Source organism: Marmota monax, unplaced genomic scaffold, assembly GCF_021218885.2.
Source record: "Marmota monax isolate L192 unplaced genomic scaffold, Marmota_monax_Labrador192_F-V1.1 WCK01_AAM20220418_F8-fsc00029, whole genome shotgun sequence".
NCBI classification, from domain to species: Eukaryota; Metazoa; Chordata; class Mammalia; order Rodentia; family Sciuridae; genus Marmota; species Marmota monax.
The window spans coordinates 13,105,043-13,132,867 of record NW_026693024.1 but is presented as its reverse complement, the minus strand read 5'-3'; the positions used below and the strand labels follow the sequence as shown (position 1 = coordinate 13,132,867).

At 39.6% G+C, this 27,825-nt stretch overlaps 1 protein-coding gene across 5 annotated transcripts in view; it reads right to left on the bottom strand.

Annotated features, from left to right (window-relative positions):
• The window catches only part of Phactr1 (phosphatase and actin regulator 1), a 497,389-nt gene extending 472,414 nt beyond the window's left edge, over positions 1-24,975 (bottom strand). The window contains exons 1-2 of one of the 5 annotated variants that reach the window (XM_046453339.2): positions 24,575-24,975; positions 22,626-22,779 (exon numbers count right to left, since the gene is read on the bottom strand). In XM_046453339.2, the coding sequence (XP_046309295.1) occupies positions 22,626-22,728 (103 nt within the window). In that variant the 5' untranslated portion in view covers positions 22,729-22,779; positions 24,575-24,975. Of the gene's footprint in view, positions 1-22,625; positions 22,780-23,048; positions 23,298-23,346; positions 23,608-24,574 lie in introns of those variants that run through there. The other 4 variants (XM_046453342.2, XM_046453345.2, XM_058582398.1 and 1 more) reach the window with 4 other exon arrangements.
• Positions 24,976-27,825: the final 2,850 nt, after the last annotated feature.

The following is a 27,825-nucleotide window of genomic DNA, read 5'->3' as shown; positions in this document are numbered from 1 at the left end:
AATATTTTTAGATGACTAATAAGGTTGTAAATCCAAATTATAATTATAATGACAAGAACAAAAAGTTTATACATGCTCAGTACAGATGTAACCCCCTCCCCAATATTTTTGATCTACTGTTGGTTCAACTCATAGATGTGGAACTGTTATGGTTTAGATATGAGATGTTCCCCCCCAATTCAGGTGTGAGACAATGAAAAGGGGCGAAATGATGAGATTATGAGAGCTATAACCCAATCAGTGGATTAATCCACTGATGTGGATTAACTGGGTGGTAACCATAGGTACAGTGTGGTGAGAGGTAGTAGGTCACTGGGTAGGTACTTTTGCTCTCTGCGTCCTGGCTATCATTTCCTGAGCATCTTTCCTGTGTCATGCCCTTCCACCACGCTGTGCTGCCTCACCCTGGACTCAGAGTTATGGAGTCAGATGACTGTGGACTGAACCTCTGAAACTGTGAGCCCAAATAAATTTCTCCCCTCTAAGTTCTTCTTGTCAGGTATTTTGGTCACAGTGACAAAAAGATAACTAAAATAGGAACCCATGGATATGGAAGGATGAGTGTATACTGATTTTTCTAAGTATATGTATTTGGTGTACTATCCATATTTTAAATGTGACATTTAAAATATTTTAAATACGCCTCATCATTATATCACATTTATTCTTTGTTAAACATAAATCAAAAATGGATGCCCCCAATTCCAAGAGGAAACAAGAAAGATCATTGTCTTATCAAATGAACTATGAAAGTTAATATTTTTAGATGACTACTAAGGTTGTAAAACCAAATTGTAATACAACATTTGAGTTTATGTTATTTAGGAAGTATAAAAAGTAAGGAAATAAACTCAAACAATTCTGAATTAATAAATCTTAATTAATAAATCTTAACTCTGAATCAATGCAGTGCTAATTTCCTTGTTCAAAATGCTTGGAATTTTCTGGTACTAGAATTTTCATTTATTAGTCAGTCTTTAGAAAAATGACAAAGCCATTTGAAGGAATAACTAGCCTTAGATTTTCCAATGTTTCTTTGATTTTATGATATAATGGTTCTTAATATATAGAAATACACCTTTGAATTTCTGATTCTCATTCATTTAACATTTTAGAGGATTAGGAAGTTAATATCGCTACCACTTTAGGTTAACCCCTCTTCAGAGGAGTTTAAAGGCACTTTCATTTTATTTCATTATAATTATTTTGTTATTTGTTTATTATTTTGTTATTTATTTTGTAATTCCAGATTAATATGTTTTGACAACAGAATATAATACTATATCTTTCTTCATGCTTTGGAATTCTTTTATCACTTTTTCATTTCTGATTATATCTTCCATTTCTTGGCTTCCTTAATTTATTTCTTCTCTATCTTTCAACTTTTTAAATTTTTTTTTGCTTTCACTTTGTCCCCTTTTCTCACATCTTTCTTTAGTTCTTTCTAACAGTTCCTTTTCCTTGTATCTCATATGAAGGACTCATATTTGTGGACTTGTCTGTATATGACCACATTCTTTATCCTCTGGTATTCCTTTCACATTCGTGACTTCATGTTATAAAATATTTGTTTGGTGACATCAGGGGAAGAACCTGGGGTGGAATCAGGGATCCCAACATTACTACTGCCTCATCAAGTACACTGCAAGTCACTCTGCCAGGATGGGGCTCGGGTTCCTCACTTTTGAAAATGCAAGGGTCAATACTATAATCTTAAATGTTCTTCCTAGTTTCAATACCTAATCATTTGCAGCTATTCTTGTATCTCTACTCCTTTTCATAAATATCCAAGGAATACTTTGTACATCCAAGAAAATAATTTTTCCTTTAATTTGTAATTGATCATATTCAGGGAACAACATGGTATCTGCACTTCTCACAAGTGATCTATTATCCAAGTCTGTTTTATGTAACTGCATCCTTTATAATCTACTCTGTCCCCACAGATTGTTCCAGTCATATGACAGCACCTAAAATTTTATGTCTGCTGGTGTGGATGCAAACGTGTATATCAAAAGGATAGAATTTAATGATCTCAACTCCTTCCAGATGTAGTTATTTTTTTTCTTTTTGAATATGATTGCTGGCCTAGGAAAAAGACATTTTCCCCCTTTTTCTAAAGTCAATCATCATTTTAAAACTCTGGATTCTTACACATACATTGTTTTCAGAGAATACATCAAGGGAAAGAGAAGTTGTACAGAAGAGTACTTGAAAAAAGTAAGATGGTATAAATCCATCACTGACATGGAAGAGGACAGAGAGGAGAAGATGAGAAAAAAATAAAAGCATAAAACTTCATTCTTATTAAGAAAATTCTTCAGATGAGTAAAAGTTATCTTTTAAAAATATTGCTCAAAGTGTGTTTCTAGGACATCTTTACATCAGAATCACGTGGGATACTTATAAAATGTGGATTTTCTAGGCCCCCAACCTGAACCTACTGAGTCAGAATTTGAGAGGTGAGACCTGTATGTACATTTAAATTTTCAAGTCTTCCCCAAATGACCATGCTCACCACTTCTGTTCAGTGCTATGAAACAGGTCTTGGCCAGAGAGATAATGCAAGTAAAAGAAATTTAACAGATAAAATTATTGGAAAAATAAGAATAAAATTGTTATTAGTTGTATCTGTTAAGGTCATGCACTTATAGAATCCTCAAGAATACACAGACTAAAAAAAGAAAATAATACGCAGACTTATTAGAAATATTAATCAAATTTTACAATATCACTAGAAAATAAAGATTAGAAGGACCACTTATATAGGATCAAAACCATCAAATACCTACAAATAAACAAAAAATGAGCAATACCTCTAAATGAAAAACTATAAAACATTGTTGAAAAAATTAAGAAGAACTAAAAAATGGGAAGTGGGGTAAAGATCCCCTGATCATGCTCTTGGATTGAAAAATACAATAATTTTAAAATGTCAGTCTCTTCAAATTGACTTTCAGATTTGATGCAATTCCTCAAATCTCAGCTGTTTTAATTGAAAAAGCTGATTCTAAAATGCATATTAAAATGCAAAGGGAGAAGACTAGCCATTGCAATTTTGACAAATAAGAATAAGCTTGTAGGACTGACAGTAGAGGATATTAAAACATGGTAGAATGCAAAAAGAGTGTAAGATAAATAGACCAATGGAAGAGAGTGAAACCTAAAAATAGACTCATATATGAACAGTTACATGACCATGACAAGAGTCCCCTGCAATGTAGTGGGAAAAGAATGCGATTTTCATAAATAGTGCTCAGTCACTTGGATACTCCTAGCAAAGAAGAAAATCAGTCTTGCTCCCAACCTCACACCATATGCAAAGTCCAATTCCAAATGGATCAAGGGTACATATGTGGAAAATAAACAACAAAGCTTCTACTTTTAATGACCTCTGCAGTGATTTTTAAATGCGACAAAATTAAGCTACTAACATAAAGGTAGATATGTGGATATCCTTAAAACTAAGAACTTCTGTTCATCAGAAGACCTCATTAGAAATGTGAAATTTGAAATATGTGGGATTCAGCTCAAATAGAGCTAGTAGGGAAATTTATAGCATTAAACACTGATTTAGAGGAAAGGAAAGGTCCTAAGTCAATAATTTAAATTCCTACCTCAGGAATTTAGAAAAAAAGAGAAAACAATCCACAGCAAGTAGGAGGAAGAAATTAATAAAGATAAATGCAAAAGTCAATGGCATCGAAAATAGAAAAACAGTAGAAAATAAATGAAGCAAAAAGATCCTATCTTTAAAAAAATCAATTAAATTGACTAGCCTGTAGCAAGACTAATGAAAAAAAAAAGGAGAAGATACAGCTCACCAATATCATAAAATCAAATAGGGGCTATCACTGTGGATCCTATAACCATTAAACAGATAATAGGAGAATACAGAAAATACCTTTTTGCTCATATATGCACTCTTTTTTTTTTTTTTTTGAAAATGACAACATCATGAGAGTGGAAAAGAAAAGTGCAAACCTGGAGCAGATATTTTCCTCTATTTGTTATTTATTTATTTATTTAAATCGGTGCCTTATAATCATATATAACATTGGAATGAGCTGTGATATATTGATACATGGTCATAGAATAATTTGGTCAATTCATTTCCTAGTTATTTCCTACTCCCCTTTGGTCCTCTGCTTCTATTCTACTGATCTTCCTTCCATTTTCATGAGATTTCCTTTTTTTTTATTCCTTTCTCTTTCTCTTTAGCTTAAAAAAAATAGACAAAAGACTTGACAGAGCCCACTTCATAGGAAGAGGATATCCAGGTGTCCAAAAAACATATGAAAAGATGGCCAGCGTTATTCCTTGTAGGTAAATGGATATTGAAATTTTAGCCTACATGGCTAACATTTAAAACTCATTCCATTCCAAGTATTGGTCAGGCTGTGGAAGAACTGGAACATTCAGATATTGCCGATGGGAATATGAGCTTGTAACATCACTTTGGAAGACTGCATGTTTACATAATAAACCTACGTGTGTCCTTTAATGTGGTCAAGCATGTTCATAGAAGATGTACTTATTACGGCCCCAGATTGGAAATAATTCAAATGGCCATCTGCAGGAGAAGCATATAAAACAATTGTAATATCCTCAGTGTCATGCTACATGAAAATAAAATACTCCTGCTCTAAGAAGCAACACAGATGAATCTTCTTAGACATACTCTTGAATGAAAGAAGCCATTTCTAAAAGATTTTAAGTTGCATGAGTTCATTTACATGAAGTTGAAGAATAAGCAAAGTTATCATGCTGTGATGGAAGAGAGACTGTCTCGAACCAATGTGGGGTGTGGACATATTCTGTATCTTGATCTGCATGGTGGTTCTACTTTTTAAGAAAGCTGATTACTTTTGTAAAAGTTCAGGTTGCACATTTTGTATTTATGCATGGGAAATGATGTACATTTGATCTATACCACTAAAAATTCAGTTTTGTAAAAAGCTTCTGGCATGTTAAGATCCCCAAGTCAGTTTGAGAATTACTGCATTTAAAATAAGCACTAAATATTGTAAAACCATAATGTCAAAAATAAATTTAATTAATGGAAATAATTTATTAGTGACTTGGGCCATCTTTGGATTATCAATAATCCCACTCTTCCAAAATTCTGTGGTGTTTTTTCCTGTTCCTTATTTTTAGGCTATCCTCATACCTATCTCTGATAGCCATTATATTTAAATATTCCAAGCCTCATTACCAATGTATTAACTATATAATAAAATAACTGGATTGGTAGTGATGTAAGGAATAAAAAAATAATGACGACAATGGAATTCTTGCTATGCCTTGTTAAGGGTCAAAATGAAGGTGATGTGTTATGAGAACCCATGCCAGCTCAAAGAGGCTTGCATTGGCCAAATCTGGGACAATTTGAACAAAAACCAATGAAGTCTGTTAATGAAAGATAAGTCGTTAAAAACAGGCACTATGAGATCTGATAATGAATGGATAAAATCTGGAAAGGAAAAATGGTACATAAATGAAATATGTGCAGGACAGAAGCAGACCCTGGCTTACCCTGGCTTACACCAACATGGAGGTGGTGCAGGAATTGGAAGGATCATCATTATGCACCCATCACAGTAAAGAAGAAGCAAGAGCCAACAATGGACGCTAAACCTAGGGGGAAATTTTGATGATGACCAGGACACTTTCATGGCTTTAAAGTTTCCTCCCAAACATTTATTAGTTTCAAAGTAGAAATAGGACAGCCTGTCACTTGGGCAATGCAAATTATCTCCAATGAAGGACAGATGGTGGGTTGTTAGGCACCTCCAGGTGTGACATCTAGAGAAGTATACAATGTCATCTCTGAACTATTGCAGCCAGACCTTGACTGACCTTGAGTCTAATCATGATACATTATCAGGTAAGTTAGGAGTGGTCTACTAAAAATCGGGAGAAGAACTGTATTTGGTCACAATGCTGAAATCCTAAAAGACAAATGAAGGGTGTGGAGATGTTTCAGATTAAAGAAGGCAAAGGCCAAACAGACCTGAGCCTAGACTGGACTTTCCTGGCCCCTAATTTTAGACAGAACTGACCTTAGACTGGATTTGGTCCTGGAGTAGAAAAAGGACTCTAAAAGACATGACTACACCCACTTACAAAATGAAATGCAAATTAAAATGGGAATGTCAGATTCTCTGCAATTAACAGATGTGCTGTGGTTATGGATCCAAATTCTTAGGAAATGCACATTCAAGTATTAGGAATCAAAGGCCACAATAACTCAGAAATGCACACACACACACACACAAACACAATTTTATTTTTACTTTTTTGTGGTGCTGGGGATTGAACCCAGTGCCTTGTGCATCAATCAAGCACTCTACCAACTGAGCTATGTCTCTAGCCTCCCCACCCCACAATATTTTTTTACTCTAGAGAATAGAGATGATAGGGAGAGATAAGAGAGAACAAATCAGGTAAAATGCCCTCAACAGGGAGGGTCATTTAGGTGTTTTTCATACTATTTTATTTTTACAACTTTTCTGTAAGTTTTAAATGATTTCCATTAAAAGTTAAAAAACACTAGTAAAAACCTGTTTATTCCTCTCTATTCAGGAGGGTTTTCTAAGATTAGAGAGGATGTCCTACCCTTCCTTACTTTATGAAAATTTTTTTATGAAAATTTGTCATTATCAGGTATTCATTTCTATAGACATTGAACAAACATAACGCTGATATTAAGAGTAGTCTGTCCTGAATTTATTTGCAAGATTTGGAATTTTTCTTTAAAAATTGACTCTTCCAGATGTGGTAGCACAGCCTGTTATCCCAACAGCTCAGAAATCTGAGGCAGGAAGATCTCAAGTTCAAAGCCAGCCTTAGCTCTTAGCTACTGAGCAAGACCCTGTCTCAAAGCAAAAAAAAAAAAGAAAAAAAAAAGAAAAAGAAAAAATGTGCCTGGGATGTGGTTCAGTGGTTAAGCACCTCTGGGTTCAATCCCTGGTACCCCCCACTCACACCAAAGAAAAAAAGGAAGGAAAAGAAAAACTTGGTGTATTTTAATGAAACAGATTAAGAATTTGGGCGATACAGATGAAGCATATTTCATGATTTTGCATATCTGACATGAATTAGAAATATAAGAACTTGTGTACCTCACAATTAAGCCCAGTAGGCTGTCGCTAATCACAGTGATGGTGTTGAAAATCATTCATGTAGAAAATATAAAAATGTAAATGATGAGGATGAATGCTATTAAGTAAAATATCAACCCAACCTACATTAGTAACTTGCATATCTAAATAGGTTTCTCAAAAATATGCCAAAAATGTTTTTTTTGACTGGCTTTTTAATCACAACTAAATTTAGAGCACAGATCCTAGAATGGTTTTCTTGTCTATTCATACACCTATTTTGATAGAGAAGCAACAATCTGAGGAGCTGCTATTGGTATATCTTTGTTCTCTGGGCTTAATTTATTGTTAAACAAGCTGTCCACTTAGAGAAAAGTTCTGATATTATTCCCCTCTTACATCTGGCTAATTTTGTGGGTGTGCATAAAGGAGAGCGGGTGGTTGCCTTGGTTTTACAATTGCTGCCTGGATTCCAGGTGCACAGTGTTCCTTCTGGCTCTGAGTCCTGTCTCCCTGTTACACAACTCAAGGGAGCACAATTCGCATCCTAGTCTATGTGATTAGGACAAGAAACGGTAGAGTTTGTGCAAGATGATACAGAAGATGGGGCCTTCCCAAAGGGACAGTTCCATATCTGGGCATTCAGACCAGCCCCATTTCCTGTAACAAGATATGGCTCTAGTGGTGACTTTGCTCTCTTCTTTAAGGCTCAACTACCTAGCTTTTCTTGAATCAATGCCTGACTATAATGAGTGCGAGACTAGTCATTGCTAGACCAATGTTGGCCTGGCCATCCTCTCCCAGATGGACTACCTTTTGCTCTAGGCATCATTGTGTCCAATTTAAAAACTGCTTATTGATATGAGACATATTAACAAACCCTGTCTAAGTACAGGAATTGTATTTTCTCTGCCTTTTGAAACATTTCCACTCCCTAAAAGACTTATGTGCCTTCTAAAAGCCTTCAAAATGGCCCCCAGTGACCCTCAACACTTGGGATCCCCAACTCTTGTGAATTTCCCTCCTACATTAAATAAGGGGTAGTTTTGTGACCACTAGAATATGATAGAAGTGATGGTCACAAAAATACTGTCGCTTGTGTCTTGCTCTTCCTTTGGGTCCCTTGCTTTTGGGTCCCCTAGGCAATGTGATGGGACCCATAGGCAGCCTACAGAGAGGCTCATGTAGCAAGGAACCAAGGCCTTCTGCCATGTGCACAAGCCACCTTGGGATCCCTGGTCAAGCCTGAAGGTCACTGCAGCCCAAACCAACATCCTGATTGTCATCTCAGACCCTGAGCCAGAATAGCCTAGCTTAAGATACTCCCAAATTTCTGACTCACAAAAGGTGTGAGATAATAAGTGTTTGCTGTTTTAGACCACTAAGTTTTGGGGTAATATGAGAGGCATCAATAAATAAGTAATATTTACAGGTTCTCAATGGACTCAGAGATATCAAAAATAAATCCTTAGATGTCATCCATATGTACCAGAAAACCCAGATCTTAACCAGTATGATGGATAAGTTGATACATTTCAAGAGAGAGATGATGGTAAAGAAAACTAAAGTGACCAAGGAATTGTTTTTTCCCCAGTGAAAAACCTTTCTTTATCTTCTCCTCCCCATCTTTGCATGTCCAAACTGTGTCCACCCTGTAGGGCTAAAACGTTTTTATCCCCATGCCTGCTTCAACAGCCCTAGGAGAATTAGTATCTTCCTCTTTCTTTATCTCTGCCAACCGTGTGTCACTTAGTAATTTTCACTTGGTATGAATGTATAAGCAAGATAATGAGGATATTGTATTCCTTCTAGATAATAGGAACTACTGGATAGCAGCACAGGCTAAGACTACTCCTCCTGAGTTGGCATCCACATCCCATACTTACTGGTTGTGTGATTTCATGAAACTACTTAACCTCTTATGCATCTGTAAGATGCTGCTAACACAGGACCTACATGGTAGGGTCACTCTAAGAATTTAAATACATAATCCTTATGAAGTGTTTGGCAATGGAAATTCTTGATAGAGATTTACTGTCTTAAAGCTATTATTGCTAGCCAGTTTCAAGTAACTCTGTGGCTGTGAAATTAATCTTTGGCATAATTCCCAAACTTAATACTTCTTAGACCTTGTTAAAAAAAAGTTAGCTCTCTAAGCTTTGGTTTAGTTATAGGCAAACTGGAAATAAAACGAACTCTCTCACTGGGCTTTGGGAGGATAAAACATTATATAATAAATGTAAAACACAGACCCTGACAAATTGTGGGCGGGCAGCAAATGTTCATTGCTTCCTTTCTCCCAGTTTCTTAAAGTAGATGCTGTGCAGAGTGGCTGGGGGCTGGTTGCTAAAACGTGTTAGATGCAGAAAAGGAAACTGCTTCAAGCTTTGCATGTTGAATTAAGTTAGACCTAAACCCAAGCCGCTTTCCATTATTCTGATGTTGAACCTGCCTGGTTAAGGTACACAAGTCATTTTCCCAGCCTCGTTGAATAGTGAAGATAATAATAAAATTATTTGTTTTGATTTTGTATTTTCTACAGGGTTGATTTTCCATATAGATGTTAATTAATTGACATCGTTTAAAATGAAAGGTTCTAACATTTCTAGTTCAAGTTTGATGTATGAGAAGATGGCATATACTTGGAAATGTCTTTGGGTGGCAATCTGCTGGACTTGGTTGACTGCAGAGTAACCCCAGAGGTCAAGGTGAGTACCATTTGAGTCCTATGTACAGGAAGACTGCAGGAGATGTGAACGTGAACTTAAGAGAGCATGAGACTAGGTTCTTTCTGATGCCTGCCCTGCAACCATCTAGCTGTCTGATTTAGTAAGTCACTCCCCCACACACAGGCACACGAAGGCAGGATCACCCAAGGAAAGCTGTGTTGTCAGAACGACAGATGTTTGAATCCTAGCTCCACCTCTTCAGTTTCCTGATCCTTCTAAGCTTTAATTCCATATGAATTGAGGGCAGTGATATCTAACTTGTAAGTTTGTGGTCTTGAACAAAATAAACAGGCATAGCTTCTGGTATGTTAGGCATCTAATAAACGATATTTGCCTTGCCTACCTTCCCTGAAGCTCAGTTTTATCATCTGTGAAATGAGCCAGTTGAATTAAGTAACTTCTGGTTCTAATGTTCTATTATTGTTTTGATTATACTGTTCAATGAAATAAGAGAAATACCTAGAAATTTGCTCATGGAAGGTAATGAAATACCATTTCTATCTAAAACAAGAATAAAAATATATGTGGCTGGTATGTGCCTGTAATCCCAGTGGCTCGGGAGGCTGAGGCAGGAGGATAGCGAGTTCAAAGCCAGCCTCAGCAAAGTGAGGTGCTTAGCAACTCGGAGAGACCCTGTCTCTAAATACAATACAAAATAGGGCTGGGGATGTGGCTCAGTGGTTGAGCGTCCCTGGGTTCAATCTCTGGTTAGCTCCCCTCCTCAAAAAAAAACAAAAACAAAAAAAAAAAAACAGCATATTGTGGTTGTGGAGGAGGAAATATGAAAATTCCCCAGGTGAGAAGACCTGCTGAGGTAGAGTAAGTGGACATTTTATTTGTAGTCTATTGTGTCAACAGGTGAGCTGATGACAGTGTCAGATCACAGGGTGTCAGTCAGAGACTGTGTCTAGTGACCAATATCAGAACAGATCCAGGGACATTAACTCAGCTGACAAAGTCACCCTTGGGGTAACACTAAAGCTACATTGACCACTCTCTTTGATTATTTCATGCATTAGTTAGAATCAAGAGCCCCAAAGTAAGAAGAATTTTTATTATTTATTCTTTTTAAAATTAAGACAGAAAAAAACTAAAGATACTAAATATGAGGAGCTTTAATGGAGTTAAAAATATACATATGTGTGTCCACATGTATGAAAAAGGAATGTAAAATTATTCATCAGGTTGCAAAGAAGTACCTATTTTAAACGATGGGACTAATTAAGCTTTACTTTGCTGTTTTGCCTCTATTTTTAAAAATTTATGAATGATCATATGTTCCACATAGAGAAGAAAAAGCAAGTATGAATCCATGATGGAGACTAGGGAAGATTGTCTTTGTAAGCAAGTCACATGCCCTGCAATTTAAACCAAGGGCCCCACCACTCCATCCTGGTGGTTTCCCAAGTAAAAGACAAATACCTCTTTTAAGAAGCTTACCCTAAGAGCATGAGTACATAAAATTATTCTTTTGCCATATTTTTATCTCACAACATTGGGATATTCTACCTTTGAGCATGTGGCAACTCATGAACATCTGTGTGTCTCCATATGTTGCTTATGACGTCTTTGCTAGCATTGCCATGGTCTCCGATGCAATATGGGACCGTGAGACGTAGTGAGAAGAACGGAAAAGTTCAGGGTCCTACTTCTGGCTCAGTTGGTATAGCTGTGTGTGACCCTGGCAAGTTACTGGATTACTGGAACATGTGTAAATGGAGATAACGACATGTAGTCCATAAATTTCCTTTGTGTGGATCAAGTTAAACAACAAATATGAAGTCCCTGACACACGCAAGTCCTCTTCTCACCCTCATTTCCTTCCTCAGTCCTAGTACACATATCCGGATTGCTGAGCTAGCACAGATGTGGGGTTGATGTCCAACAGTCCTGCAGTATGATGTAGGAATGTGTTTTCACTTTTCGAAGATGATGATAAAATGGGGCTAAGCCAACTGGTTTTCTTGTCGGCCTGTCACCTATTTAAGTTTGGTCACAAAAAAGTACATAATCCACTACACAGAACAGGTCCAAGCAAGGTCTAGTTTTAACCAGCTATAATCATATCTCTTGTTTTTTCTTCCTTGGCAACATTCTGTGGTAAGGTATAGTCCTATACTGTGATGGAGTTGCACTAAGGTTTTGGAAAACTTGGTTTCTTTAGATGAGTTCATAAGTGATAATTTAGAATGTTGCTGCTTATTGAAAACATGAGTCCAAATTTCAAATAATCTTGGTAACTGCAAACATTTAGTTCATGTACACATGTAAAATGAACTATTAATTTTAAGTACTAGTGCTAGGGAAAAGATATTGAATTCATAGGAAAAGTGTTTAATTTAGAAAATATTTCCTTTAAATAATCTCCCAGTCCTTTAAATAATATGAAAGAAAAATTAAAAACTCAGTGGAAGTACACACACAAAGGCAAAATCAAAACATCTTAGTGAAATCATTTCAGTTCCTTGGCCCATTTATTGATTGGGTTATTTGTTTTTTTGGTGCTTAGCTTTTTGAGTTCTTTGTATACCCTAGAGATTAGTGCTGTATCTGATGTGTGAGGGGTAAAGATTTGCTCCCAAGATGTAGGCTCTCTATTCACCTCACAGACTGTTTCTTTTGCTGAGAAAAAACTTTTTAGTTTGAGTCCATCCCATTTATTGATTCTTGACTTTAATTCTTGCGACAGAGGAGTCTTATTAAGGAAGTTGGGGCCTAATCCCACACGAAGGAGATTAGGGCCTACTTTTTCTTCTTTTAGACGCAGGGTCTCTGGTTTTATTCCTAGGTCCTTGAACAGATGCTTCTTGGAAGATGATATACAATCAATCAATAAATATATGAAAAATGTTCATCATTGCTAGCAATTAGAGAAATGCAAATCAAAACTACTGTAAGATATCATCTCACTCCAGTCAGAATGGCGGCTATTACGAATACAAACTACTCTAAGATTTCATCTCACTCCTGTCAGAATGGCAGCTATTATGAAGACAAACAACAATAAGTGTTAGTGAGGATGTGGAGAAAAAGGTACATTCATACATTGCTGGTGGGACTACAAATTGGTGCAGCCAATATGGAAAGCAGTGTGGAGATTTCTTGGAAAATTGGGAATGGAACCACCATTTGACCCAGCTATCCCTCTCCTCAGTCTATACCCAAAGGACTTAAAAACAGCATACTACAGGCACACAGCCACATCAATGTTTATAGCAGCACAATTCACAATAGCGAAACTGTGGAACCAACCTAGATGCCCTTCAGTAGATGAATGGATAAAATAAATGTGGCATATATTACTCAGCAATAAAAGAGACTGAAATCATGGCATTTGCAGGTAAATGGATGGAGTTAGAGAAGATAATGCTAAGTGAAGTTAGCCAATCCCAAATAATCAAATGCCAAATGTTTTCTCTGATATAAGGAGGCTGATTCATAGGGGGGTAGGGAGGAGGAGCATGGGAGGAATAGACAAACTCTAGATAGGGCGGAGAGGTGGGAGGGGAAGGGAGGGGGCATGGGGTTAGAAATGATGGTGGAATATGATGGTCATCATTATCCAAAGTACAATGTATTAAGACATGAATTGGTGTGAATATAGTTTGTATACAACCAAAGATATGAAAAATTGTGCTCTGTATGTGAATATGAATAGTAATGCATTCCACTGACATACATAAATAAAAAATAAAAAAGAAATCATTTTAGTAATCACCAAGGCATATAGGAAATCTTGATGGTTTTCCATGGTCTCTATACCAAGTTTTGGACCCAAAAACTTACTCCATGCTGGTAGCCTGTGGATATTCCATAGGGCCTCTAAATTTGGCAGGTTCTCAATTGAGTCCTCCTCATCTTGATTCTCTTCCTAGGCTCCCACTCTGGGTGAGCAGCTTTATCTTTTCTCCAGTGTGACTATGCATAACATCTCAGGATCATTTGAAGGACCCCCTCTCCCCTCACTATACAGCACCTGAAAGAATATGCTTATGGGGTTGAGGTTATAGCTCAGTGGCAGAGGGATTGCCTTGGATGTGGGAGGCACTGGGTTTGGTCCTCAGCACGACATGAAAAAATACACAAATAAAATAAAGGCATGCCGTCCATCTACAACTACAAAGAAAGAAAGGAAGGAAGGAAGGAAGGAAGGAAGGAAGGAAGGAAGGAAGGAAGGAAGAAAGGAAGGAAGGAAGGAAGAAAAAAAGAATCTGCTTAATATTTCCAGGACCTCTCCCCTTCTGAATTCACTTGCTCAGCCCCTGCATTTCCAAGCTACATTGCCCTCTTGTTTTGATCACTCTGGTGGTTAGCTGGAGTTCTCCTGGCTCTCCTCTTACTTCCCCAGTTATCCTCCATATCTCTGACCTTCCTAGAAATAACCCTGACCACTGATCTCTGTGCCAGACTCTTCAGTGGAATCCCCTGGTTTAGCAGGGGAGGTTGTGCACACTTGGGGCTTCCACCTGCTATTCTGGTCTCTTGTCATTCTGCATCTTGGCAGTGTCACCTCTCAGTCTGCTCACAGTGAATGCAGCACGCACTGTTTCCCCGATGTATCACGCTCCTCATAGTCCATGCCTTATCACGTACCATTTCACGCTGCCCAGGAGATTTTCTTCTACTCTCTAAATGAAACTGAAATGCAAGTTAATTGCCATCTCTTCTTGGAGGCCAACTTAGAAACAGCTCGGTCTCTGATAAACTAGAATTTGTTGAACATTCATAGGAAATCAGCATGATTTAGCTAATGTTACCCAGGAGTAGATTTAGGGGTTTGTTGGGTCATTTAATTTTAAAATAAGAATTTTGTTGCTTTTGTGTGTGTGTGTGTGCTTTAAGATTGTCTCACGTTCTCAAAGGGCCTAGAACTTTGAATTAGGAATGAATGGCATCAGAGAAGAGATCGGATAGGGAGGAGGTCGCTCTTGGGGAAGGTCATGTCCTACTGTGTTCCTCTGAGGCTTGATCAAATTTAAGCATAAGTAAGATAGGTACTAACATTTATTAAGCATTCGGTAAGGGCTTGACATTTGCTTAGTACTTTACATTCATTTGTTTAGTGTTCCCAAACTTTAGGCATTCCCATATCACTTTTACACAAAACTGTCACTTATTATTATATTATTAACATTATTGGCCTAATGTTTTTATTTAAATGGATTGATCAGCCTACTTTTCCTTGTACTATTTGTGTTAAGCAGTGTTCCCTAAATGTGGTGCTAGCTACTATTTGTATATACCAATTACATATTTTTCTATTTACATTTTCTTTTTTTAATATATTTTTTAGTTGTAGTTGGACACAATACCTTTATTTTATTTATTGATTATTTTATGTGGTGCTGAGGATCAAACCCAGTGTCTCACACCTGCTAGGCAAGCGCTCTACCACTGAGCCCAAACCCCAGCCCTCTATTTATATTTCCCTAAAACAATAAAATAAATACATTATTTATAAAAGAGTTCATGCAAAATGATATTTTGTTTCATTTAAGCCTCAATATTGGATTAGGAACTTCTCATTATTGGCATGCCAATGTGAAAAATGAGGAAAAAGGAAATCACCTTGCATAACCTCTCAAATTAGAAAGTAGAAATCATAGTTTGAACTCAGAGCAACTGAAATTCCAAAACACTGTGACATTTCTCAGCCAATGCCAGCAACTATTTCAATCCTAACTCCGATTTTGTAGGTGCCATAACTGTTAACTTTGTAAAATTTCAAATGTATTTCGAAAGGCATGGAAAGTAGCTATAAAAAAGGCAAATGGAATGTAGGCTTGGTTTCGACCTCCAAAACCTTTACAAGTATCTTCAGTTTGCTTTTCTAATTGGCAAAAGACACGTGGATCTTGAGGATAGACTCTCTGTTCAGTCCTAGGACTTCAGCCTTCTGATTCAACACCAATGTTCATTCAGAGGCTTTGTATAAGTGTGTGCATCTAATTGCTTACTGAGGAATTCTTAAAACGGTATTGGCCACAAGTGAATTTTTATGCCTGTGCTAGCACAGGAACAGAGGGTGGTACTGAAAGATTTTTTTTTTCCCCAGAAACAGATTTGTTTGGGCAAATGAGGAGTGAAAATTCTTCCGAGCACCTGTGCATTGTTTATGCTAATTGGGTCAGCGCTGATGCTGGCGCAGTGTGGGCTGCACTCTGATCCTCTCTCTCATATGCCTCCTGGGGGCGTAGGAGTTATTAATTGATCAGAATGACTTCATTGTATTTTGGATCCTTTTCCTCCTCTCATCTCTCAACCTCTCATTTTTTCCCTCCCTTTCACCCTCATGGTCCACTTTCCACAGAAGCCCTGAATGCCAGGACCTGGCCAGGCAGATGGAGGCCCAGGTACCAACATCGAGTGCTCCTGGGTGTGCAGAGAACTGTCCCTGTCCCTAGGCACTCTGCGGAAGTCGGGGTTGGAGCTCATGGTCCTCTATGCACCATCTACGACATATTCCCTCTTGATTTACCTTCATTCTCTCTTTTGGACACAATGTTCCCTGTGTTAAACACAGGTTTGGAGAGCCTGGGGAGGAGAAACTAGAGGTCTAAAATGGAATGTGTGGGAAGTTAGGAGGGGGCTTGTCGCTACTTTGTCGTCCATAAGTGAAGCACAGCATGGAGCTTCCGGGCTAGAACTATAGAATTAAAAAACAAAACAAAACAAAACAAAAAAACAAGGAAAAAGAGAACCCCTAAAAACCAAACACCAGGAATTTGTTGAGGGCAATGGCTAAGGCATCCTAAAAACAAGACTGGAATCTATTTTTAAAAAATTGTTCTTGGAAGCTCTTCTCAGAGAAAGGTCTAGAAAATTGTATGATCACATGTAAACAAACTGGTTGGCTCATGAACCCACAAAAATAAAGGAAGTGCATCTCTCTGAGGAGATGTGGCCAACTTTGTTGTGCTCTCCTAGCAGAACTCTGAGGGCAGGTGGGAGGACATTAGACTGATGAATGGAAAAGTTTACAATCCAGTCAAGCCCCAAACAAATTGCCTCCAGATCACTGGTCCTGGTGAGCACTTCTGGTGCTTACAATGCTGGTACCTGGGCCTCCATCTGCCTGGCCAGGTCCTGGGATCCAGGGCTTCTGTGGAAAGTGGACCATGAGGGTGAAAGGAAGTGAAAAAATGAGAGGTTGAGAGATGAGAGGAAGAAAAGGATCCAAAATACAATGAAGTCATTCCGATCAATTAATAACTCAATTAATAAGGCCTGCAGGTGCAGATATGAAGCTATGACATGAGGTCTCGGGACAGGGACAGAGAAGGAAGATGGCCATGGATGGGCTTCAGGGACCACTCATGGTGTTCCCACAGACTCCTCCACTGAGTATGGCTGGAAACAAGAGTGTGGCTGATCTGAGGATCATCTGGCCACAAAGTGGGTGGACTGGGCTAGGAAGAAAGGTCTACAGAGGGAAGGGAAAGGACATGTTCAGAGTAGCTTTTGGATCCATCACAGTGAGTTCATCACAGTGAGAGTTGTGTGGCCATTTATCCCATGACTCTATTTCTAGGCAGAATAAACACCCAGTCATCACAGAGTATTGTATATTAAAGAGACTTCATGGACCCCTAGAAGTCTGTTTTAAAGCGTCAAATTTCTTCAGTAACATTCCAATATTCCCTTTGTTGTATTTTATTTTCCCTTTGGATTTTTAAAGGAATCTCTTCTGTTTACTAGGAAATGAAGTGGTTGATGACTTCCACCCATTTCCTCTCTCTCTCTCTGTATTTGAACCTCATTTTTGTATATATCCCTCCCTTCAGCCTTATGCAGTCTCTATTCTCAGCTGAAGATTTTTAATTCTCTAAATGTATTCAGAGATTCTGTTTCCCAAATCAAGAATCCTGAAGTCCTTTTCTGAATCCAGAGTTTCTCTCCGTAAGTGCAGGTTTCCGCTTTCATTCCATCATTCAATAGAGACATACGGTGGATAAACCTGTGCCTCTACTGTACACTGGGGTGACACTGGTTCCCCAGAAAATGGTGCACAAGGAGGTTACCATGGATGAGGTAACAGACACTTAAGTAGCAATAAAATAACAGTCTAGATGACTAATCAGTAAGGACAGATAATGTAGCAAGCACTTTGCAGGCATGTCTCACTTAATTCTCCAATGTCTCTGTGGACCTGAAGCTAGCATTGCACCTGTTTTGATGGGAACCAGAGGTTTATAGAGGCACAGCTATTTGTGGGAGCTCATGCATCTAGTCAGTGGCTGAGACAAAATGGATCATAAGTGGCACCGTCCACTGTGACAAGAGAAGGCTAGAATGTAGGCGTGAACAGAACACTTTGGGAGAAGCATCGGATGACCTTCACAGAGGAGGTGACATTGGGGCTGGGTCTTGCATTCAGCACAGGAAAGGAAAGGACAGGAGCGATCCTTGTTCCTGAGACTGCTGTTAATGATTTGCAACTAATTGAGCACCACTGAACGTCTTTGTCTCTTGGGGCCACGTGAAGAAGTCCCAGGGGCGTAGAGCTTAGGTTTAGAGTTCATTTAGCTCAAAGCTGAAGATTCGAAAACCAGCTGTTCTGACAGATTTCACAGGCTGGGCCAAGGGTGGAGGTGGGAGGGTTGGGGGAACATGGTGGGGAGAAGGGGTTTGGGTGAATTCCTCTCTACTTCCAAAAACAACCCGAGAGCATGTGAGCTGCTCACCGCAGCGCTCATCAGCTGTCAAAACTGGCACTTTCCTTTGTGGAACAAGACAATGTAGAGGAGACATTCTGACAAGTAACAATGACTAGGGTGCCTGGTTCTAATGCCAAGAGTTATGTAAAATGATTTTTTTTTTTTAAAAGCAGGGGAGGGTGTTATTGTCAGGAGCTGTAAATCTGATGCTTAGGGACTTTAGTCAATTGGCTGTCTTTTAATATATTTTCCCTTGAGGAGGTAATTTAAATGTCCAGTGTTATTGATGGTTTTAGAGGGGAAAACAAAACAAAACAAAACAACTTAGCTCAGTGGAAAGAGCAGGGGTGTGGTAAGTTGAGATCGGGGTTTTGCTTCTGTCCTCTCTTTATAAGCTGAGTGATTTGGGCACAGGGTGGTGCCACTCTGAGCCCCAGCATCGTGATCTTGGGAAGTGTGATAGGGTCACCATTGTTACTCTGCCAGTCCACAGAGTTGATTTATCACCCTGAAAATGACTGGCTGAAAATGTGCCTCCACCAACAAGTAGCCCAAGGTACTTGTACAACTTAGCTAGGCCCTAGGTGTTTCTGATGTGCACTGGATACACTTACTGGTTTGCAAACTTCAACATAAATTACCTGGAGAACTTGTTAAAATGCACATTTTGAGTCTCCAGACTGGGGATGGGGACTGAGATTTAGAATTGATGATTAGCTGCCAGAGGAAGTAGGTGCTGTGTAGCCTGGGCCCATAGTCTGGAAGGCGAGTGGCTGATGACCCATAATCATTTTTCTCAACCTTTGGTGTTTACTAGCATAACCCAGGGGCTTACTGAAAACACAGTCCTGGGACCTGGATCTTGCCCTCACAGTTCTGTTTCCCTTAGTTTAGGGAGGAGCCCCAGAGCATTACTGCATTGACAGGATTGACTGTTGGTGAGCTACCCACAAATTAATCAGGAGAGCATCCCTCCCTGACAGGAGGCTAATGGGATGCCTCTGGACTGTTCTCTGCTCTCCATGACACATCATGGTTTTTGGAAGCAGAATCCCAGAGAGACAGTCGGTCTTCCCAACCTTGGGTTCAAACCAAGGAAAAATGGAGATGGGAGAAAAAGAATAAGGTGCTTATTCCGCAGGATGGATTGCTGACCTTTGAAAATCTCAAGGACTTCCCAAAGAATGTGCCTGGTGACATATGCTTCCTGTCTTGCTTTTTTTTTTTTTCTCCTTACCCTTCTAGATTCCCTTCATGCTAATGAGCTAGAATGTCCTCTATTTAGGGGAAGGCTTATTACCACTTTCCAAGAAAAGTTATAAAACAACCACGAGGCAGTCAAAAGCGTGGTTCTGAAATTATTGCCTTGGATAAACATATGGAAAGGGCTGTTTTCCTAGAACATCATGAATTTGCAAATACAGTAAACTGAGGTAAGGGCAATCATATGGGAAGGAAAGATAACAATACCCAGATTTTCTTCCTTTCCCTTTAAAAGTATTTATATCTGTAAGAACGTTGGACCAGTCTATGGAAATAGCTGTGTGACAGTGAGAGAGGACACATGAAAATGCAAAATCCCACCCCAGGTCTGTGGACACCCTCATTCCAGGTACTCAACTCTGCACTGTGCTCCTGGGGTCCTGGTAGACCTTTGATGAAGAGGGTATTACGTGGGGGCTACCTGACCTGGCTAACAGCCCTCTGCACCTGGGCTAGACTGACTGAGCAGAGAGCTGCTATGGGCTGAGAGGCACCCTAATTACCCCCTTCTCAAGAGGTGGCCACCCTGCTGCGCTCCTTCCTGGTCTCAGGGCCTTGCCATTGGTTAGGTATGGGCTTTAGCATGGCCCTCTAAAATATAAGTATCAAATTTAAAAGGCCAGGGTACTCAGGCCATTTCCTGGCTTCCTTATGAAATCTCAAACAGAGTAGGAATGGCCCTTTGCCGGGATGTCGATTCCATTGATTTGCTGACGTGTAGTGTGTCTAATGTGGCAGCCACTGCCTTAAACACTTTTAAATCTTGCCTCATTAATGCTCTTAACAATGTATGGATTAGACATTATTAGGGTCTCCAATTTGCAGAGAGGTCTGCCTCTAATGTTTCTGTCCCAGGGTGGTAGGACAGTAACTGGATGGGATGGATTGCTTCTTAATTGTGGAGCCCTACACTGATGGGCTGGCTTGGTGACCACTGTTGGTGTTCCCAACTAAAAGGAAAACTCCAACCAGCTAGGTCCAGGACCTCTGAACACCTGGACTTCTGATTCTGGGAGTCTGGAGCTTTTCAAACATTGGCCTAGATGACATTTGGGCAGCCCCCAATGCCTCCTGCAAATCAATCCAGGATTCCTCAACTGGAACATCATCCTGATTACCCTCGAATGAACAGGATCCCAGGGAGCCACAGTAGCTTATGCTACCACCTCCCCTGCATTCTCCAGTCATTCCAGCTCTGGTGTCTAAGCCACAGTCACTGATGGTGACAATCTGACCACTCCGCCCCCAGCTCCATCTGCTGTCAGCCACCAGGCTGCCTTGAATTCTCTGAGCCTCCCACACCCTGCCCGCTTCCCTTCCACAAAAGCCAGAAGCCCATCATTTCCTTCAAGGTTTAATCCATCTCCATGTCAGGAGAAAGTGGACATCTTAATTCTCTATAACTAACTGCTGTTCCCCTTCTTGCTGTGCCAACAATTGAGCCCCTCAGGTGCGTGACCCCATCAGGGAATGTGATCCTCCACTTCAGAAGGAATGGGGCCATGTATAAATTCAGAACAGGCTGTGGGACAGAGTGAACCTCCCTTCCAGCCTCTGCTCTGCAGCTTCTTCCAAAATCTTTGTAACTCAGACCATGCAGGAGAATTCTACCAGTCTCTGTCCCTTCTCCTTCGCTAGCTACACTTTCATGTCTTAGTGGCAGAGAGTAGCAATGCTGGTTCCTTCCACCCAGAAGAAGGAAAATTAGATATTGTATCATTTTTCCTAATTTAAGCTCTGCTGATGAGCATGCTGACCCAAGGAAATCAACCAAATCATTCTAAACCCCCCTGGATTATCAGAAGTCTGGCCCATGCCCTGGAGAAATGGAAACAGGAGGTTTGCAAACCCTCAAGGTTACCATAAAAGTTGGCTTGAGAGCAAGTTAAAAACAATTCACAAGACCACTTAGAAAAGCCAGTACAAAATATTATCAGTGCCTGGTGTTAAGACCCCATCTCATGACAGTAAAAGATGCCAGGATTATAAACATGGAATTTTCTGCTCAGCTCAGCTCTCTTTGTGACTTCCAAGAATTCAATGACTTTTCTATTTAAATATAAGCCCATTTTCTTCCTTCTCAATTTATCACCTGTACCATTTGGGACATGCCCATCACCAGGTTGCTTTGATTGAACAATTAAAATATTCAACAGAAAATGGAAATTATGCTTTAAAAAAATCCCCTACCTATCAGATGATCCTATAAAACACCCTAGCTTTTTTTGTTACTCTAACATGGTGGTAAAACATTCTAAATGCACCTTAGAACAGAAGAGCAAACAAACAGAGACTAATTGATCATCTTGAAATAGGTAATGAAAATGTGCACATCAGCCACACTCCCCACACGGTTGTTCCTGACTGCACCTTGAATGTACTCTGTTAATTCTCCATGGCACTAACTAAAATCATCTAAAATAGCTAAGGAAGTGTAGAAGCTCTGTGCTGATCCTAAGAGCCCCTAGCCCAGCTGACTCCCCTGAGCTCTGTCAAGGTGCCCTAAGATCTCATCAACTGCAGTGTCTGAAAACTTGAAATTTTCCAGGCATAAAAGCATTCCTGATTCCTGTCCAGTGCAGGTTTTGGACTCAGGAGAAGGGGAAATCATTTTCTATCACAGCTTTTAGAAGAGCAGTTGCACCTCAAGTCAGATACATTGTTTCTGCCACATTCAACAGGTGTGTATTTGTTTATTCTACTCTATACCTGCTACAGTTCCAGCAACAGCTTCCAAGAGGTTATTAACTAAGAAATATCCATTGTTGAACTTCTGAGCCCGAGCCCAAGTTGTCACAGCCTATACCCTGCACTGTTAATATTAAACCAGCTTGTAAACAGCGGGCTTTCCTCCTTTCTCCCCATGTCATTACCTTGAGCTCCTTGACTGTAGAAAAACCTTTGAGCCGACTCAACATCCAAGAGTCTGTGAGCAGACTCAACATCCAGAAAATAATCCATTTTGGGATAATCCATCCTTGATGTTCCAGGCACAGAATTTAGCAAGAAAAATCTTCACCTGGATGCCTATAAAGAGAAGAAAATCCACAGTATTTTAGACTGTCAAGAATAAAATATGGATACACTTTAAATATTTTGAATAAGAACAGTCCATTAAGATATCCCATTATTTGATTGACATTTCCAATTCTAAGTAACACCCCCACCTGCCCCACCACCATTCAGCAGCACTTTCCTATTGTATGAGAAAATATAACCTTTAGCTAACATTCATTTAAAATAATATATTCTACTCAGTAAAAACAGATAATCCAAGCTAAAGAGAGATAACATACCGGTCTCTCCCTGCTGTACATTAATTGGAAAATACACTGTTAAATTCACAGGCTATCGGTTTTCAAAATGTCTGATGAATGGCATCATTAGCGTCAGCCATCGGAAAGGTTGATCCTCAATTGATCCAGGGAGTTTTGGATTCCCCTCCAGCAGAGAGAACTGCCTGGGAATGTGACTCCGCTCATAGGCGCCCTGAGTTTATGACACACTGACTTGTTTGCTATAGAAATGCCCCGAATTCCTTCCTTCTCAGCGATTCCCTCTGGCACATTTTATAAAGTGCTATAGGATCCTCACCTGCCTACACCCGACACAGGCTGCTTAGGAGAAAGAATTGTGGTTCTCAGAGCAGCAGCAATTACTGCAGCCTTGCAATGATTCCCACAGTAGTATCATGCACTTGCCCATCAGGAAGCGAATACGCTTCATCAAGGAGAATCCAGCCTCTTTTTGCAAACCCATGTAGCCTTTCCCTGATATTTGCACAAATGAAGTATCTATTTCAGCAGGATTTGTTTTTTTTTTTTTCTTTTAGAAAGAATGAACAAGACAAAGTCATTACAATGAAGCTCAGAAGGCTAATTGAATAGATTTCCCTTTCTACCAGTACACGTTTTAATTTTTTAAGAACCCAAGTCTGGTATGAGCAAACTTTTTAAAAATACCCAAAGGTACCCAACAGCAAATTATACTTACTGCAAAAAAAAAAAAAAAAAAAAATCGAGGGCTGCCGGCAAACAAGAGCAGTTTCAGCCAGATGTCTTTGATCTCACTAAATATTCCCGGTGAAAGTAAACAATTTTGATTGTTTGATTAGATCAGAGATGAATAATGCATTCTGTCCACTGGACTTCCTTTATCAGATAAAATGGCCAGAGCGCGTTACCTTAGCAACAGAAGGTGACGCCAGCCACAGCCTCTCTGTACCCTCCCCTGTGGAGGAAGAAAATTACCAGTTTCCCATGCAAAACTTTGGCAGCAAACCATCAAAATCCACATGTAGATTTGATATCGTTTAGGGTCATTCCTTACCTCCCCCCCCCATCTTTTATGCAGAGAAGTGCCATAGTCACTAAAAAGCAGATTTGTGGTGTAATGATTTATTTGCACAACCCCAAGTCCCTGTTGGATTTGCAATCAAAACAGAAGAGCATATGAAATGATGAAACAATGAATAGGAGAAAGTTGTCTGCAACACTGTCCTGGGGCATCCATTCCCACACTGATGCTGACCTACGGGTGACAGAGATGGGAGCTGGCAAGGAAAGGCCACAGGAGCCGCTTGTGTTCGGCATCGCTAGTTATAATTAATACACAGAACAGTCACCGGCACTGAGGCTGAAAATAACTCTTTCCTTCTGTGAATCAGTCACTGGAAGCAGCTTTAAAAGCTGTCTGAAATTGCCCAGATTTTTGAAAGACGCATTAGAACACAGATCGTAGGGGAAATTCCCCTCCTCTTGGAAAAGGAAAGGTGGATAGAAAGATATATGGAAGGAAGATTCTTCAATTAGCAGATACTCACCAGCACTTGTTGACCCCTTTCCACAGGACACCGGGAGAACACGAAATGAAGCTGAGCAGTGCTGCTGAGCCCGCAAGCCCAAATGAGCAGCTCCTAATTTTCCCTTCAATCTTGAGTCAAGAGCCCTGAGTGGAGGAAAGTGACGGATTTGCCCATTTTATATTGTGATGAAATGCAACCCCTAAGAAGAGATCTGAGTGGGGCTGCTCTTTAGAACACATTAGACTGCTAATTTAAGAAAATTGAAAGGTTTTGTTTTACTGTCTTTTATATATTCTTCTCTGCTACCCCCTCAATTTAATTTGCATTTAAAATTATTCTCATGTCTCCACGGCTCTCGAAGGTGTGGAGCACTTTCTAATCACGAAGGCTGCTCCGGTAGGGTTTGGTGCAATGCCACTTTTATTCTGAGCTGCAAAACAAGGTGGGTAATTATAAATGTGAGCTTTTTTTTTTTTTTTCTGGACAGAAATACAGAGGGCACGTTTGGTTTGGCTCCCTCCCTCTTCCTGCCTCTGACAGCCTGGTCAGATCTCCAACACAATCATGCCAATCTTTCTCAATGCATTCCTCTCTGGGTGAATGTCACAAAATAATCCTGGCAACCAAAAGAAAACTTTGGTAAGGTCCCTGAGGTTATGCTGGCCTGATAGCCTCCCTCCTGTACCTCAGCAAGAACATGGAGGTGCAATTCTTGGAGATCCGCTTGTGAAAAGCAGATTGATAGCCACATCAACCTTATTGTGTACTCTCCACAACCCTCTTGCACCCTTTGTGGATGAAGCAGAATTGATTGTTAGTGTGGTGTGGTAGGCAGCATATTGGATTGTCAAGAAGGGAGAAGCAACATCTAAAGAGACCCGGAGGGAGGATCGTGGGACTCCCCTCCCCAGTGTGTACAATTCTGCCAGCCTCCCTGGACACAAACCAGGAAATTGTCAGCTGTTGTCTCGTGGGCTTGCCCACCCAACCAGCGCGAATCAGCGTCCACGCTGGTGCTGCAGAGAGTTCAGCCTGATGCAAGAAGGTTGAAGCCTCTGTAGGGAAGTCAGCCAGGACTCTGAATGCTCCGAGCTCTGCTCAGCCCCAAGGACTCGCTGCTCTAAGGTTACATTTCTATTCAGCCCCCAATGGAGATGCACTGTGAACACTTGACATTTACAAGAGGAGAAAGCTGTCTTCTAGTTCCTTTCGCTTACAGTCAGGTGTGGGCGACATGTTCTGAACCCTCTATTGTGATTCCTTGGAAATTGTAATGACTCATAGGTGAGAGAGAGGGAGAGAGGGAGAGGGAGAGAGTGCACAAGTGTGCTGCTGGTGACAAACACCAAACATTTTGGTGAGTGGCAATGAACGTGTGATGGAACAAGGGGACGCTAAATAGGACACTGGAAAAACAGAGTTGCTTTCTGGAGTTGGGGCTGGGTTTGGAAGCCCGGCATTTCTGGAGAGTTGACCAAGAGAAGGAAATTTGGAGAACCTTACAAAGGGAACAAATCATATAAAAGGGCCACAATTTAAGAAAACTCACAGGGGGAAAAAATTCAACTTAAGGAAAAACATGTAGGGCTGGGGTTGTGGCTCAGCAGCAGAGCGCTCGCCTAGCATGTGTGAGGCACTGGGTTCGATCCTCAGCACCATATATGAATAAATAAAATAAAGGTATTGTGTCCACCTACAATTAAAAAGATATTAAAAAAGAAAAGACATGTATTTGGGAAGGCAATGATAATTTTCTTGCAAAAGGGGGCTTCATTTTACTTAATCACCAGATTCTTTCAACATTATATAACCAGCTTCTGAAATACATTTAAAAAATGATTTCATTCTCTGGGAAACAGAGGTATAGATTTCATATAGGAATATGTATGTGAGGACATTATTTTCGAAGGCAGAGAAAGATAGTAATGTTCAAAAGGCAATGTCAAAATTTGGGCAGCTCAACTGTTTTATAACTTGAATCTGTTCAAAAGCAGATATAGTAATATCAGAGAAGGTGGCAAGGTTAGTCCAAATATTCAGACGTAGCAACGAACAATTCACCTCAAAACACTTTTGAGACTCTGGCTCTGTGAAAGTTAACTCGTATGGAATTAACAGCTCATGTCCCAGAAATTAAACATTTTTTGAAAATTCTGAAGTAGATTCATGTCTTTTACACTGATGGCACCTAGTAGTGTAGTCTTTTCTGCTTCTGGTTTGGTGGTAAGAGGACATGTGTGAGAGTGTTCTATAGACTCGGGGAAGAAGTACTGAATAAATTCAAAATAGAAGCATATTTCATGAAGGGATCTAGAGACATATAAAGATATCAGCTTGTATTAATTTATCTTTGGGGTATACTTTTTTATCCTATGGTATGGCATAGATTCAAACATTCAGAGAGAGAAGAGGAGATGATTTGTAATTAGATAACTTGCTCTTTTTATACCATCTGATGAACTTCCATTGGAATCAGTCTGGGCTTAGTCTGTTTGCTTAAGGTACTTTACAAATTTCCAATGAGTTTTTTTTTTTTCTTACTTGATTGCCTTTTTATGTTCCAAAACTCTCTAGAAGACTATATTTTGTATTTGTGTTAGATCATGTGAAGTTTTGCCTTCTACCTACATGGAATCTTGGGGTAGTTTCTCTTTTTCCTAATAAAACAAACCAAGTGTAACTTTAAAATATTAGAAGCTCTCTTAAAGTGTGATGATACCTTGGATCTCTTGCAGGGTACTTAGGACGATGACCTTGGGTGAGGTGCCAGATTGCTACATAAGCACAGTTGTTGCTCTCTGGGTCTCTGTGGGGACTGTTCCAGGAAGCCCCATGGATACCAAAATCCCAGATGCTCAAGTCCCTTATGTACAATGGTGTAGTATTTGCATAAACCTATATACATCCTCCTCCTGTATCCTTTAAATCATTTCTGGATTACTTACAATACCTAATACAATGTAAATGGTATGTAAATAGTTGTTATACTCTATTGTTCAGGGAATAGTGACAAGAAAAAAGTCTGTCCAGTACAGATGCAGGTTTCTTTGACTAAATATTTTAATCTGAGATTGGATGAGTCTGTGGATATGGAACCCATGGTTACTGTACAGAAAAGAATATTAATTTTTATATAAATAGTTAACCCCCAAATAGATTTGTTTCAGGAGAAGTGGTTCCTCTGTTTGATAAGGTACTCTTATCTCCCAGAGTTTCATTTATTAGAAATATATCCTTCCATTGCTCCTTAAAACCTGTCATCAAATAGT